The sequence below is a fragment of the Apiospora hydei genome (assembly GCF_038363865.1).
Source record: "Apiospora hydei strain CBS 114990 chromosome Unknown utg000010l_segment0_segment0, whole genome shotgun sequence".
NCBI classification, from domain to species: Eukaryota; Fungi; Ascomycota; class Sordariomycetes; order Amphisphaeriales; family Apiosporaceae; genus Apiospora; species Apiospora hydei.
Genome location: NW_027117369.1, coordinates 2,783,826 through 2,797,611, shown reverse-complemented (window position 1 = coordinate 2,797,611; position 13,786 = coordinate 2,783,826). Strand labels below are relative to the sequence as shown.

Here is a 13,786-nt window from a genome sequence, read left to right as displayed (position 1 = left end):
GTCTGCCTTGTGGACTGGACTTTACGATCCACCAGTGACCGAGGCGCGGCCCCCAATGCACTGCCTCAATCTTCATGATGTCAGACGCCGGTGGTGGGTTCTTCATCGGACTTCTTTTGTCATACCGAAATCCGGAATCATTGCGGCACACATCTATACCAGTCTTTTGATCGGCGGTTTGGTCTACCCAGTATAGGCAACCAGTTTGCTGTAGACTTCCAAAGGGTCTTCTGACCTTTATCAAATCCGACACTGCCATTCGCACAGCGCCAAAGTGGCACCCATGAGCCCTGGTTTATGGTGATATTCCTGGCGCCGCTACCGAGGCAATACGCTTGGGTAACGAGTTATACTCATTTAGAAATCCAAGACCACTAATAGGTTGTTTGTTTGAAGTTCTATCTTGTTAGGGGGTGTAGGTCCACCATACCCCAGCCGGAACGCTTCCCTTTCCCATACCCCTGAATGATGACTGTGTTGTATACCTGGTATTGTGTGGCTTCCGCCCGGCTCCTACGCCCGAAAGCATGGCATGACGGCTGACCAGTCTGATCCTTCAGGTAGGCGACACCAGTAAAGATAGGTAGGCAGCAAGACATGGGTGTACCTGATATTGATACTACCCTTTCTGCATGTGACATGGTGGTTGGGGAGGTTTTGAACATATAAAAGATCCTTAGATGTCGTAAAAAAAAAGCAAAAAGGTCTTCAAGTGGTTCACTGCGAACATCTTTCAAGTAATCCTCACATCAACACAATATAGCACTCATCGATTTTCCTTTTTTTCTTTTTCTTTTGGGCCCTTCTTACGAATACTTCACCTGCACCCCAAGTCTGCAGTTAGGAAAATGGAGATGCTCAGTCACTGGAGCGCTATGCCAGGCATACGAGGCAATACATCTACGACGGCTGTAGATTCTGCCTACTCGCCCGCTACTAGTACAGGCACCGCTTTCGGAGACGGCATAGACGGCGACTACTTGGCCGACGTCCTGTTCAACACGTTGGGGCATCTGGTCATACTGGGCTCGTTATGGCTGCTAGTCAATACCGTCTGGGCTGCCAAGATTGGCAAGCTGGTGGCGAGACGGCTTAGTCGAAAGAAGGCACGCCAGCTGTACCCACACAGAACCTCCACCTCCACCTCCGACTTTTCCGTGGGGTCTAGTGCGGAAAAGGGGTACGACACATTCGACGTTGCCATTGTGGGCGCCGGTATATCCGGGATCAACACAGCCCATCGCCTAAAAACCAAAATGCCCCATCTGACATTTACGATTCTCGAAGGACGCGGGGATATCGGCGGCACCTGGGACACGTTCCGATACCCCGGAGTCCGCACCGACTCCGACATGTACACGTACGGATTCTCGTGGAACCCCTGGACCCATGGTCCCAGCTTCGCTCAAGGCAGCGCTCTGATGGCCTATCTCCGCGAATCCATAGCCAAAGCCGGACTCGGTCCATACATCCGGCTAAACCACCGAGTCGAGTCCGCGGACTGGTCCTCCCAAGCCAAATCGTGGACACTGGACGTGTCAGATGCCGAAGGGCGCCACCGAAAACTCCACTCGCGGTTCGTGGTGCTCGGCACCGGCTGCTTCGACTACGACTCCGCCCCCAAACCCGACATCCCCGGCCTCGACGCATTCAAAGGCCGCGTCATCCACCCGCAGTGCTGGCCCGAGGACTACGACCACACCGGCCAACGCATCGTCCTCATCGGCAGCGGCGCCACCGCCGTGACGCTGCTCCCCAGCCTCGCCGAAAGGGCCGCCCACGTCACCATGCTCCAGCGCAGCCCGACGTACATCGTGCCCATCGCGCAGCGCAAACAGCTGCGGCTACCCGCTTCTCTGCGTCGCTACCTCTTCATCGCCGTCACCTGGCTGCACACGACGGCCTGCCGGCTCTGGCCCGCGCGCATGCGCGCTTTCCGACGGCTGGCCCTGGCGCAACTGGAAGGAGACGAAGGCCACATGGAGAACTTTACGCCGCGGTACGATCCCTGGAGGCAGCGGCTGTGCTTCAGTCCCGAGGGCGACTTTTACGCGGCGCTGCGGTCGGGCCGGGCCGACGTCGTGACGGCGCGCATTGACGCGGTGGTGGAGAACGGGGTGCGGCTGCTGCCGTCGTCGTCGTCGTCGGGCAACGGATCCACAACCGCCGCGCCGGTCCTGGTCGAGGCCGACGCCATCGTCACGGCGACGGGCATGCGCATGCTCCTGGGCGGCAAGATCACGATAAGTGTAGACGGGAAACGTGTCGAGATGGGGGACCGGCTGCTGTGGAACAGCTGCATGCTGCAGGACGTGCCGAACCTGTTCCTGCTGATCGGGTATCCCAACGCCTCCTGGACCCTGGGCGCCGACAACACGGCGCTGTCCATCTGCAAGCTGATTAGAAATATGAGCAAACCGAACCGGGCGCAGGTGGCCATCCCCAGGCTTTCCGTGGCAGAGGCGGCAGAGCAAGATCTCGAGGATAAGGTGAAGGGGGTGTCGATGTGGGATCTGACGTCGACCTATGTGCGAGATGCGCAGAAGCGTCTGCCAAAGTGTGGGCGGACGGGACCGTGGAGGCGGAGGAGCAACATCGTCGTCGACTATGTGCGGGCGCGGTGGGGCTTTGATGGGAGTGGGTTGGAAATCAGGGGGTGATAGAAAAGAGTCGCTAGATCAGGACCTCTATGCGTGTACTTCTATATATTATATCTTATGAAATCGGTTCGATAACATCCTTTTTATATTACAGTATAGTGCATGCATGTTATTAAGCACACAATTTTAGTGAACCAAACCAGGGCTATTAGATCTTGCCGTCTATTTCTTGGCTCTCCTCTCGGAGATATGACAAGACGTGTACCCGTTCTGAGACACTGCAATATTGGCGGGCACTGCACTTTCGAGCGACAGTTTAGTATCCCAATAATGAAAATCGTACTTCAGCCAAATACTTTCGTATTCCACTGGGAGCAGAAGGGTGTTATAATGCCGTATTGCGACTGAGGTAGTCCGTTTATTCGGCCTAGGTCTCAACGTTTCACATCATTATCGTCATCAACATCGTAACCCCTTTCCCTGATCCTACCTCATTCAACCCTGTTTCCCCTCGCCCCCTTCCGCAGCGCCTCCAGATCCTCCGCAACCCCCCGTGCAATCCAGTCTGCCACCGCCATCGTCGTCACCATAGGATTAACCCCCGTCGCGCTCGGCAGCACGCTCGCATCCGCAACGTAGAGCCCCTCAGCAACCCCCCAGACCTTGCCCCAGGGATCCACGACCCCGTCCTCCTCCTTCCGGCTCATGCGGCACGACCCCATCTGGTGCGCGCACGCCCAAGGCGCCGTGATCGGGTTCCCGACGCGCCGGAGGTGGCGGATCCAAGCCTCGAAACGCTCGTCTTCCGTCTCATTTTCCTTGTCGGACGTGACGTTGTTCGTGGCCAGGGTGGATGTAGGCGCCGACACGATAAAGGGCGGCACGTTGGGCAGGAAAGGCTGGATCTCCTCGGCGCCCGTGGCGGCAGATGCGCGCGAGCGCCACGATGCCCTCGAGCACGTGGGCGCGGTCGAAGGCGCTCGGCGTGTAGGCGACGCGGGTCTGGCCCGTCTGCGGGTCGGCGTAGACCCGGCCCGTGTCGCGGTCTCGCGGTATGCAGATGAAGGTGTTGAGGTTGCGGTACCGGAGCGCCTTGAGCTTGAAGTCGAGACCGCTAGTCGCTGGGTATGCGGAGTAGATGAGATAGGGCTGGCGCAAATGTTGGCTTATATCCGACTACGAGGAGATTGGATAATGAACAGGTGACACTGGAAGTAGTCGTTCGTAGGCAGAAGGTAGAATCACATACCACCATACAAGTTCCCTCTAGCTTGACGCCGTGACCTTGGCCGTCAAGATCTTCGAACGCTGTACAGACACTACTAATGGCGCACCCTTGATAAAACGATGAGATATCAGTTCAGATGAACGTGAGGGATGGGTTCGAATGTAATTGTAACTTACCATCCATAGGGTTCACATCCTCATTCCAGAAGGCGCCAAGCATATTGACGGGATGCAAGTACAGATTCCGACCGATTTGGGGGTTCTATGCACAGGAGGTCCGGTCAGTACCTGGGTTTCAATGGGATAACGGCGACAGCAACTTACCCCTAGTCCGCTCCTCTGAAGCAACAGCGGACTCGAAAACGTGCCGCCCGCCACAATGACGCGCTTCGCCCTAATCTTGACCTCCCGCACGGTCCGCTCATGGAGTGGGCCACTGTTCCCCCGTCCGCGTCCCTCGACACCCACTTGCCGCTGACCCCCGACGCCTTCTTCCCGCTGGCAAAGTTCTCAAAGTCAATCCGCTCGACCTCGAACCCCTCGACGAACTCCGCCCCCGCCCGCGCCGCCGCCGGCAGCCAGCTGACCGCGGGCCCCTGCTTCGCGCCCGAGCCGCAGCCCAAATGACAATGGCCGCAGTGGTGGTCGCCCCTGCCCGAGTTGTGCGGCGTCACCTTGGCCCTCCAGCCCAGCTTCGCCGCGCCATCGAGCAGGACCTTCCCCGGTGGTTCTGGCGGACGTGCTCGTCCGAGACGCCCATGAAGTCGCACACGCGGTCCAAGCTCTCCTGAAACTTGGGAGTACTGAAGAAGCCCAAACCCCGGTTCGCAGCCCAGTCGTCGAGCACGTACCCCGGCGTCTTCAGGGAGACGCCCCAGTTCACGCTGCCGCCGCCGCCCCAGGTGCCGCCCGCCACCGCCGAGACCGAGTTATCGTCGGTCGAGATGACGCCCCGGTTCAGGAACAGGTTCGTCTCCGCCGTGTCGGACCGCATCGGCAGCTGCGACGGCGGGAAGTAGTACCCCTTCTCGACCACGAGGACGCGATGCCCCGCCTCGGCCAAGACGCGCGCGCAGACGCCGCCACCGCACCCGGATCCCACGATGACGACGTCCGTGTCGAGGACCACAGCGGCCTGAGCCTGCTTACCCCCATCACCATCACCACCACCACCATCGCCTTCGCTACTCTCCGAGGCCGCTGCTGGGAACTGCTTGAAGATGTACTCCGGGGGTGGTGGCCTTTCAGCAGCCGCCGCCGCCGCTTTTTCTGCATAGTCCTCCGGCACGTCGACGTACCCGCTCAGCTCACGGAACAACGGGCTGGTCTGGATCCACGTCTTGGTCCCGATGCTGGTGAGCGACTTGGCCATGCCCCGAATCGCCGTGATGCACGAGCCCCGCCACGACCGCAGCACCGACTCGCGGGCCTCGCCGTCCAGCTCGTAGAAGGGTTTGGTGTGGCCAGTGAGGGCGTAGCTGCCAAACGTTGTTCTGGATGCACAAGCTTGTGTTAGCGTCTCATCTTCAAGTATTCCACAGTCCGACGCATGGCGGACAAGGAAAAGGCACTCTCCAGAGACACGTACCCAAGCAGATAAGTCACAGCCCCAAGTTGTTTTCGGGCATCTGGCGAAATCGTCGATAGGGTCCGCACCAAGTGGTTCCGAAAGTCCTGGATCTCCGACGGCTTCTCGGACAGGTAGGCCGCGAACGCCTCGCGGCTGGGTGGCGTCACCATGCAGCTCTGCAGCTTCTGGTAGTGCGACTCGAAGACCTCCTTCGAGAGGGATTGACGGCCATTATCAGCAGGGCTGTTGCCGTCGCTGTTGACAGCAACGACGACTTCTTCGCCGCTTGCTGCTGTTGCTACAATGGGCGGGACCACCGTGTCCATGAGGGTGTACAGGACGCGCCATTGCGTGTCGTCGAAGAAGGTCGCGGGCGGCGGGTCGGAAATGGGGACCACAGTGTGCGAGTGAGGAGTGTGGTTGTTGTTCGTCTGGGCCGACATTCTTGGCGAAGCCAGCCAGCCAGCCAGCGGTATTCCTGTGTATTACGTTATGCAGGTAGGCACCCGACGGGCCAAGAAATTGTTTCAGCCACGCGGGGAACGGTCGGGCTAGCGGATAAAGGGGTGTTCTGTCGAGAGCCAAGCAAACCAACAGGAGCAGAAGAAAAGTGAGATGGGAAAAGTGACAAAATGAGGTTTGGAATTGAATCAGTAAGTATGAAGAAAGGGTATGATCGAAATGTATGTACGGGCACTTCAAGGGCTGCTGTTTTGCCAATATGCGAATCCGAGCTGCAGCCGCAGGCGCAGGTGCAGATCCATCATGTCATGACTGCACCGTGCATCTTGTGCTTTAGTCTGGAGGTGTAAGCTTTTGGTGAAGCACTTTGGACGACTGACCGCATTGCAATCAAAACGCCGAGAACCTCGGAACCTGCGTCTGCAAGACAGGAGGCGACTGCGCGTTCCAAAGATGTACGCCACGTCTTGCGCGGCAATATCCTTTTCTTCGTATGCACGGCTTCCCAACTCGGGGTCGTGATCTTACACAGATGAGGAAGGTTTCTAGACTGTAAATAGCGTAGCCGTTCGCATTGCTTGAAATCTCCCCCGCGTTTTAGCCCCTGCAATCTGCAAGCTAAGCCGGTGGTGGCTGTCAGATGCAGTCCTCGGAATGCGGGGTTGGTTGCATTATGAGATCCTGCCGAGGAGGGATAGGAATTGGAGAAGTCGAGAGTATTGTCGTTATCACAGGGTTTGCTTTTCTACTCCCATTTGCATTGCGAGATACGGAATCACGCGTGTCTTATTTGGAAATGGAGCCGCCAGCGCTACCGACGTTATTGCAGCTTGTGCCCTTTTCTTGTGGATGAAGCAGGATAGAAGGGGTTGGGTTTAGCTGCATCTGGCCAGAACGTTTCGTTTCAAGCAGTTTCGAAGAATCAAAAGAGTTGAGGCTAGAAACAGACAAATTTATCCAGTCGGATCAGGCCAACACTAGAAGGCCCGAGCATGATGAGAGACATTCTAGCCCATTACCGGATTCGAGATCGTCGGCTCAAACATAGGGTTGTTCGACCGATGTGCCAGAATACTTATTGAGACGAGACTGCCGTCACTTCGATTCCCTATTTTTACACCGATTCAAGGCCAAGATGTGTCGTTTCGCATTGCAACATAATTCTCAGACTGGAGAAAAAGGAAAGTTCGGAATAAACGGAGGTCTTTTGAAATACTGAATGCATTTATAGGGTCAACATGTAAGCACAATCATCGCCTTGCCCAGCGAAGCACTGATATCAACAGCTTGCTCTTAACGCTGTTGGTAGCACCCCACAAGCCCAGTTGCATCATGTGGATGAGATGCCTTTCTTCTTCATGGTCTGCATGAAGACTTGCAAAGCGGTTTCGGGTTCTGGTATTCATAGTCAGCATACAACTAGGACGCACGTCTTGGGGATCATGTATACGAAGACTTACGATAATAGGGCACTTCATGACCGGCGGCATAGACCTGAAGATAGGTGAAGTTCTTCACCGTTTTGTACTTGCCCGTCTCCTTCCCATTCACGGTATAAGGCTGCAGATCCTTCGCGTTGAACTCGTCCGACCCATCAAAGTCCACCGCGTTGGCCACCGCCTGAACACCCATATAGTTGCAGATCCAGTCCGCGTCACCGGCCCAGACCAGAACCGTGACGCCGGACTGGACGACATCAGAGAGCGTGTCGAGGAGCGAGCGGGTATCTGCACAAGAAGGCAAAGAAGAGAAAGGTTAGTCCAGATACCACCAGGGCTTTCTACGAACGGCCAGGTTTCGCCACTTACTATCGCCAGTATCCGAAAACTTCAGGTATGGCGCGCTAGGGCATTCCTGATATGAGGACTGGGCACCAATCGCCTTCTGTACACTCTGCTTCGCCAGGTAGTTCTTGTACTGGCCGGGCGGGTACGGGTCGTTGGACGACTGCCGCACGTCGTACGGGTCAAAGTCGGCCTCGCCCATGATGGCGTTCTCAATATCCTGGACACAGGTGTCTTGGGCTCCGCTGCACAAGTCGCCCGTGCCTGTGCTGTAGCAGCCGTTGATGGCCGGCTCGCAGTCCGAGGTGTACGTGTTCATGTATTCCGAGTAGCCCTCGGGTGTCAGGATCTGTTTGTAGCTGTTGTTGGCGCTGTAGTCAATGTAGGCCCGGTACTGCATCTTGGAGTCGAACCAGCCGTTGTTGATCCCGACCGCGACCAGGTTGATGGGCTCCCCCGTGACGTTTTTCGCCGAGATGCCCGCGTTCTGCTGCTGAATATACGTGGCAAACTCGGGGCCATAATGACCGCCGTAGGACTAGGTGTTCGATCAGCCACGACGCCTGGGTAGAGTGTAAAGAAATATGAGCGTTGACGACCATACCTCGGTAAAGATACCAAAATCACGGCTTTCATACTGGGGAAACTGCGCATAGAAGGATTGCAACAGGGCCCAAACTTGGGGGCTGCTGACACCGTGGAATTCACGGTGTCGTTGCCGTAACTGAACCCGACACCAATAGGCTGGTCGATGTAGAGCATGTTGGCGTAATTGTTGAAGCTGTAGGGATTTAAGGACGGCGTCGAAGATCCATTGTAGAACTGGCAAGGTCCGTTCTCCTGGAAGAGCCCGATCATGGAAGAGCACCCCGGACCGCCGTTGAACCACGTCGCCAGAGGTGCCGTGGTTGGGTTGTCACGTGCTTCGAAGAACCTGTGACGGAAATGTTAGTAAGCAGAAGGGGAGACACAGTTGGGGCCGCGGGAATCATGAGAAAGGGCGTGACTTGCCAGAAGAACATGTTCATATCGGGGCCCACAGAGATGTAGCCCGAGTACTGGTTGACGCCGCTGGTGGTCTCGCATATGCCGGAGTTGTTGACGAACGAGAGCTTGGAACGAGTATCTGCGTGCTCGAAGACGTTGTAATTGATGCCATTCCGCTCCTCGGTGTACCTCTTGTCCAGGCGGCTAGCCGGGCCCGGAAGTGCTGCTGCGAGGGTCGCCAACATGGCCGAAAGGCCCGTCGCCATGGAAGCCGTGGAGATACGCATCGCGAGTATTTGACGGGCTTTGCTGGTTTCAAAACACGGATTGCCACGAACTGATGAAGGAAATGGGGGGTATGTAGGGATGGAAACGAAATATCAATGCGAGCGGCCCGGATTTATAATGAAATACCAGAGAAAGCTGTTTGTAGGTAGTGCAAGCTGCCCGGTTCTAAGGACTGCAGAGTGCAAACATCCAGGTCAGGACTGGCATCGACGGGACATGGTTCTGGTCTGTCATCGCAAGTGAAGAGATAAGCTTAGGTAGCGGGTATGCATGAGCGATCGTGTGAATGGAAATTGCCATTCGACATATGCACCTTCCCAGTTTTGGTCACGACTTTATCCGATGCGGAAAGAGGGAGTATCTAGTCAAATATCTGATGTAAGCAGGTATGATGACCCCAACGTCGAGTTGAAGAACATTGAAGGCTGGTGGTAGGTCAAACCCCCCACCCAAAGGCCGGCACCAACGACTCCCGTCCCTTTCACTAACTGACCGCTGGAGCACACCAAGTACTCGTGGGAAGTATGTTTTTTGCCTCTGCTAAAAAGACACTATCAACCTGCGTATCCCCTTGACTGCCAACTACGGTCTAGAGAGCGGGGACGGCTTTAGGACCAATTAGGATATCAGATATCTTCGGACTGCGGGAGTTTACGCCATCGAAGACCTCAGTTTCTGTTATCACCTCCGCGGGTTATATGATGTATCGAAAGTTATCCACTCTCCAGACCGCATTTGGCAGTTAAGGGTATACATTACGTCGGCCTCCGATGGAGATAACAGAGACAAGAAGCAACCAACCAGCCATAAAGCTCATCGTGAAAATCGTAGTGGATGGCAGACAGGGTGAGTTGAAAATGACATCTGCATTTGCTAAAGACGGAGTTGCGTGCCGAGATCTGCAAGATTAGCGTGGGTGCTTGCGGCATTTGTAGCACCCAATCACCGACTCAGGTGCCATCCATATCCGGTAAACTACTTCCTACGCTACCTGAGATGCTGGGCAAGGAGACACGATATCACTATGGACAGTACACAATGTCGTCCTCCGCGATTCATTTCGTGGCATGCATGTGCGCGGGGGTGTTTGGAAGTTTCATATAGACAGCTGCGTTCTTTGGTGTTTCGTTTCCTGAAAAGTATGTTTATATGTGCCCATACGTGTGGTGGCAAACACAGGCAAATTCAGCAGTTGACTTGGCTTAACCTACACAGCCCGCGAAACGAGCCTCAAAATCTGGAACCCTGATATCGCATGCCCGTTGGCGAGTCAGGTACCACAGACGTATGACAAGACTCATCTTTCAACGGCCTCGCTGCGAACAAACTTGCCCTGTGACTCCGGTTTTTGTATGCTGTGGTCGCCGGAAAGTGGATACCGGTGCTATCACGGTCGTCCATTTGGGGGAGATCCACGATGCCGGATAAGAACCCGGGGAGTGGGGGTATGAGGAAACACTCCGGTGCGGGCCCCTGAAGTTGTCTGACCATCAATTTCAAGAATGGCATACCAGGAGCGACCAATTACATGCTTACGACAGAAACCTCGAAATTAAGCCTGCACATAATCTGGGAGAACTGGCCGTTGGGGTATGACAGAAGGTAGTTTCGCGGGAGCACCTGCAGCCCCAAAACCCTACATAATCTTATGGCAGACGAGATTTATGTACCCTTTTTAACCAAGTCTATGTAGCAAGCCTAGGTCTTACTGTGGTAATCTTTGTATTTAGGAGGATTGGTTAGGTAGGCTTCTGTGGTGCGCCATGCTCTAGCTTCTTGCCCGTCTTTCGATACTCTTGGTGAACGTATGTCAGGCTTATCGTATCGTGCGGCGCCGTTGGGGCCACATCAGGGGCATCACCCTCATGTATGAAATCTTCGATCTCGCCCACGATGATGGCACTGCCCCCCACGTCTACCAGGCCACCACCGTTCGCACCCTCAGGTTTGGGTGCGACGACACATCGTAGTACATAGAGGACGGCGTCACCCTGCAAACAGGGCACCCCGCTGATGGTACCTCTTGCGCTGTCCTCGCTGACCGGGGAAGCCGCGTCGGAGCCGGCCAACATTTTTTGCCACGACTGCTCCCAGGCTTCTCTGCCATGCGCCAATCGCACATTGAGACCCGGGAACTTGTCAAAACTGAACAGGCTGTGGGAAACCCCTGGCGCAGGGGCGTTTCCCTGTGTGAAATGATGTGCTAGGCGAGCGCCGTTTTCGTCGTCGCGCAATACATGTATATTGAAACGCCGGCTGCTCGCGATGGCGTCGTAGGTCCGGCTCGGCTTCGTGATACTGAATGTGATGGTCGGTTTCGGGTCGAGCGTCACCGACGAGAAGGATGATACCGTCATGGCCCGAGGAGTAGGGCCACACCCCGCCGAATCTTCTGGTGATTGCCCATCTTGCGATTTGTTTTCGTATTGGTTTATGAGAAGCCATTGAAGTTTTATGAACTCATCCAACGTCATTCCCTCTTCATTGGCCAATTCTATCACAGCTCTTTGATCCTCGGGAGACATGTCGTTGTAGGTTTTGTAGATATTGGGGTATTGTACGGATGTTACCACAACTACTGGCCGTGGTACGTGTCGCATGAGCTTTTTTGAAGTAGTGGTCGTCGATTTTCCGTGACCTGAGGCTGTTGTTATCCTCGGACAAGTTTCGCGCTGGTGCACCTTGTCCAACGCCAGCATCATTATCTTTGAACCGCCGCCCTTGTCAGCCAGGAAACTCGTCAGGGTGGTGAATTGAGAGGTAATCACCATGCTGGGCCGAGTCCAAGCCAGTCTTGGCTCCGGAGATGCCTGAAGTAGGCGTTGTCGCATCGTTCGAGTTCCATCGTTTCTGGAGTATTGAACATCGATACGGGAGGCGCGGAGTACTGGGGAAAACGGGTCCTTGAAGGCCAAGCACACGCTTTAGTATGCGATTGCGGCTCATCGCATCGTATCTTCTTCGTGGTTTCGAGAGGAGGAAGGAAGGTTCGTTTCCGGTGTCGTTGCGCACATTATAGGGATTACAGGTCCCTGTGTCGCAATCTTCAAGAGTTCGCCTACTTAATGTAGAGAAGCTCGGCTTGGAGCTCTCTCAGCTGTGATAAAATTTGGCGGGGCACCCAGAGAGTGACGTCCACTAACTGGGGGGCGATAAGCTGATAAGACAATTGCTGTAGGCCCACCCAATTGCCAATTGACAATTGCTTGCAGTGGGTGGTCCCCTGGGCTTTAGCTAGCGCCAGTGGGCTTACGGGCCATCGCGGTTCAATGTCCTGAATTTTCCTGGGGCTTCAATTCAACGTCTAGCTCCGAGTTGCGCAGCCCGCAATTGCCTGCCCGCTACGATTCACTCGTCCACCTACCACAGGCCGATTTCTTGCTGCTCTTTTCTGCGACAGAGGCTGGAACGACGATATCAATTGACCAGTCGGACACAATGGCATCCCGCCTACCCACCGCCCTGCCCCGGCGGCCGACGACCTCGACGCTCTCCACCTTCAACACCCTCGCGCCACAGACCACCTCGTCGAGCATAATACCCACGCTACAGCAGACGCAAACACGAAATGCGACGCTCATCAAGCGGCCGAAGCGGCCCTACGCCTTCACCCAGGTGATCCAGCTGTCGGACGGCTCGACCTTCACCATGCGCACGTGCAGCCCGCACTCGCTCTACAAGTCGACCAAGGACACGCGCAACCACGTCATGTGGAACCCGTCCGAGAAGTCGCTCAAGAACATCGAGGTCGACGAGGCCGGAAAGCTCGCCGCCTTCCGCGAGCGCTACGGCCGCGGCTGGGACGCCCAGGCGCCCGAGGTCCAGGACGGAGGGGAGGAGGCACAAGCTGCTGCGGCCGGCGGCGCTGCTGGCAAGAAGGACGGAAAGAAGGACGATAAGGCCGCCGCCAACGCCAGCTTTGAGAACAAGTTCGACAGCAGCTACGATCCCCTGGGCGACCTGATCTCGCAGTACGCCGTGGGCGTGCCCGAGGACAAGGGCGCCAAGGTTGCGAAGCCGAAGAAATAAATCGGGCAATGGAACTAATACCGACGGAATCAAGGGGCCGCGCTTCTGCATTGCATATGGCAGCAAGTCATGTTAGATGACCTCGAATGCCAAGGCTGGCAGAGACGAGAGCATTCTACGGACAGAATCCTCCCTCGGAGGCGGTTGTTACCAATTGTATCATATGTACAAAACCAAATCAATGTACACCGAAATCAATGAAAATATATCAACCCAAGTCGTGGCCTCTGCTGCCTTCTTAAGGAATGACTTGGCCATAAGGCATACTTGCGGGTTCTTTTGGAGGATATCTTCGTCGTCACGTCAAACAAAATGGGTTTACGAGGTCTTCCTCGCCCAATGTGGTTCAAGACCCGCAACAGTGAAAGCGGCCGACAAAAGGTACTTTCCCGGTGTCTTCTCTTGGGCATCAGTGGCTTGGAGGATGCTTTCTCACTCCAATGAGGAGAAATTGTACCATACTTGAATAGTAGCATGTGGTAACCAATTGGAAACTTAGCAGTGCCAACTTGCACGTGTTGGCCTCCTATCAGGTTACAAACAACCAGGCAATACTTAGCCAAGAAGCGAGAAGATGGGCACTAATCGCTGAACCAACAAGGATTGGCTCATCGGATTGGTAAAGGTGCGTTTGCTACTGTAATGGTGTCTTTTGGAGCCTACTGGGAAGGGTCTAGAGGGAGATGCTCAGTCCAGAAGTCAGTCTCGGCGAGTGCCGTTGCGTGGCTGTTGCTCTGGGATCACTACAAATGCGGCTGGCTCTGTTCGACAAGTGGGTGCTAAGGAACGGCACCCTTGAGACCTGCGAGAAGCCACGACGAAATTGTGTCATGGTTCTA

General features: G+C 55.4%; 5 protein-coding genes across 5 annotated transcripts; 2 read left to right on the top strand and 3 right to left on the bottom strand.

Moving 5' to 3' along the window:
* Window positions 1-848: 848 nt before the first annotated feature.
* Window positions 849-2,660, top strand: PG997_015110 (FAD-containing monooxygenase EthA; the record flags this gene model as incomplete). Its single annotated transcript, XM_066819424.1, has 1 exon — window positions 849-2,660. One exon carries the CDS (start codon window positions 849-851, stop codon window positions 2,658-2,660), a length of 1,812 nt encoding a protein of 603 aa, XP_066661612.1.
* A 431-nt stretch (window positions 2,661-3,091) lies between these two features.
* Window positions 3,092-5,840, bottom strand: PG997_015109 (GMC oxidoreductase; the record flags this gene model as incomplete). Its single annotated transcript, XM_066819423.1, has 8 exons — window positions 3,092-3,508; window positions 3,546-3,749; window positions 3,850-3,935; window positions 4,005-4,089; window positions 4,152-4,263; window positions 4,296-4,543; window positions 4,567-5,320; window positions 5,416-5,840. The coding sequence occupies 8 exons, from the start codon at window positions 5,838-5,840 to the stop codon at window positions 3,092-3,094; spliced, it is 2,331 nt and encodes a 776-aa protein (XP_066661611.1).
* A 1,349-nt stretch (window positions 5,841-7,189) lies between these two features.
* PG997_015108 (uncharacterized protein) lies at window positions 7,190-8,917 on the bottom strand (the record flags this gene model as incomplete). The annotated part of the gene is made up of 5 exons (XM_066819422.1): window positions 7,190-7,254; window positions 7,320-7,586; window positions 7,668-8,181; window positions 8,262-8,577; window positions 8,664-8,917. 5 exons carry the CDS (start codon window positions 8,915-8,917, stop codon window positions 7,190-7,192), a joined length of 1,416 nt encoding a protein of 471 aa, XP_066661610.1.
* A 1,740-nt stretch (window positions 8,918-10,657) lies between these two features.
* Window positions 10,658-11,689, bottom strand: PG997_015107 (Flavin reductase-like- FMN-binding protein; the record flags this gene model as incomplete). The annotated part of the gene is made up of 1 exon (XM_066819421.1): window positions 10,658-11,689. The coding sequence occupies one exon, from the start codon at window positions 11,687-11,689 to the stop codon at window positions 10,658-10,660; it is 1,032 nt and encodes a 343-aa protein (XP_066661609.1).
* Window positions 11,690-12,356: 667 nt separating this feature from the next.
* PG997_015106 (mitochondrial 54S ribosomal protein bL31m) lies at window positions 12,357-12,947 on the top strand (the record flags this gene model as incomplete). The annotated part of the gene is made up of 1 exon (XM_066819420.1): window positions 12,357-12,947. The coding sequence occupies one exon, from the start codon at window positions 12,357-12,359 to the stop codon at window positions 12,945-12,947; it is 591 nt and encodes a 196-aa protein (XP_066661608.1).
* Between the last annotated feature and the right edge of the window lie 839 nt (window positions 12,948-13,786).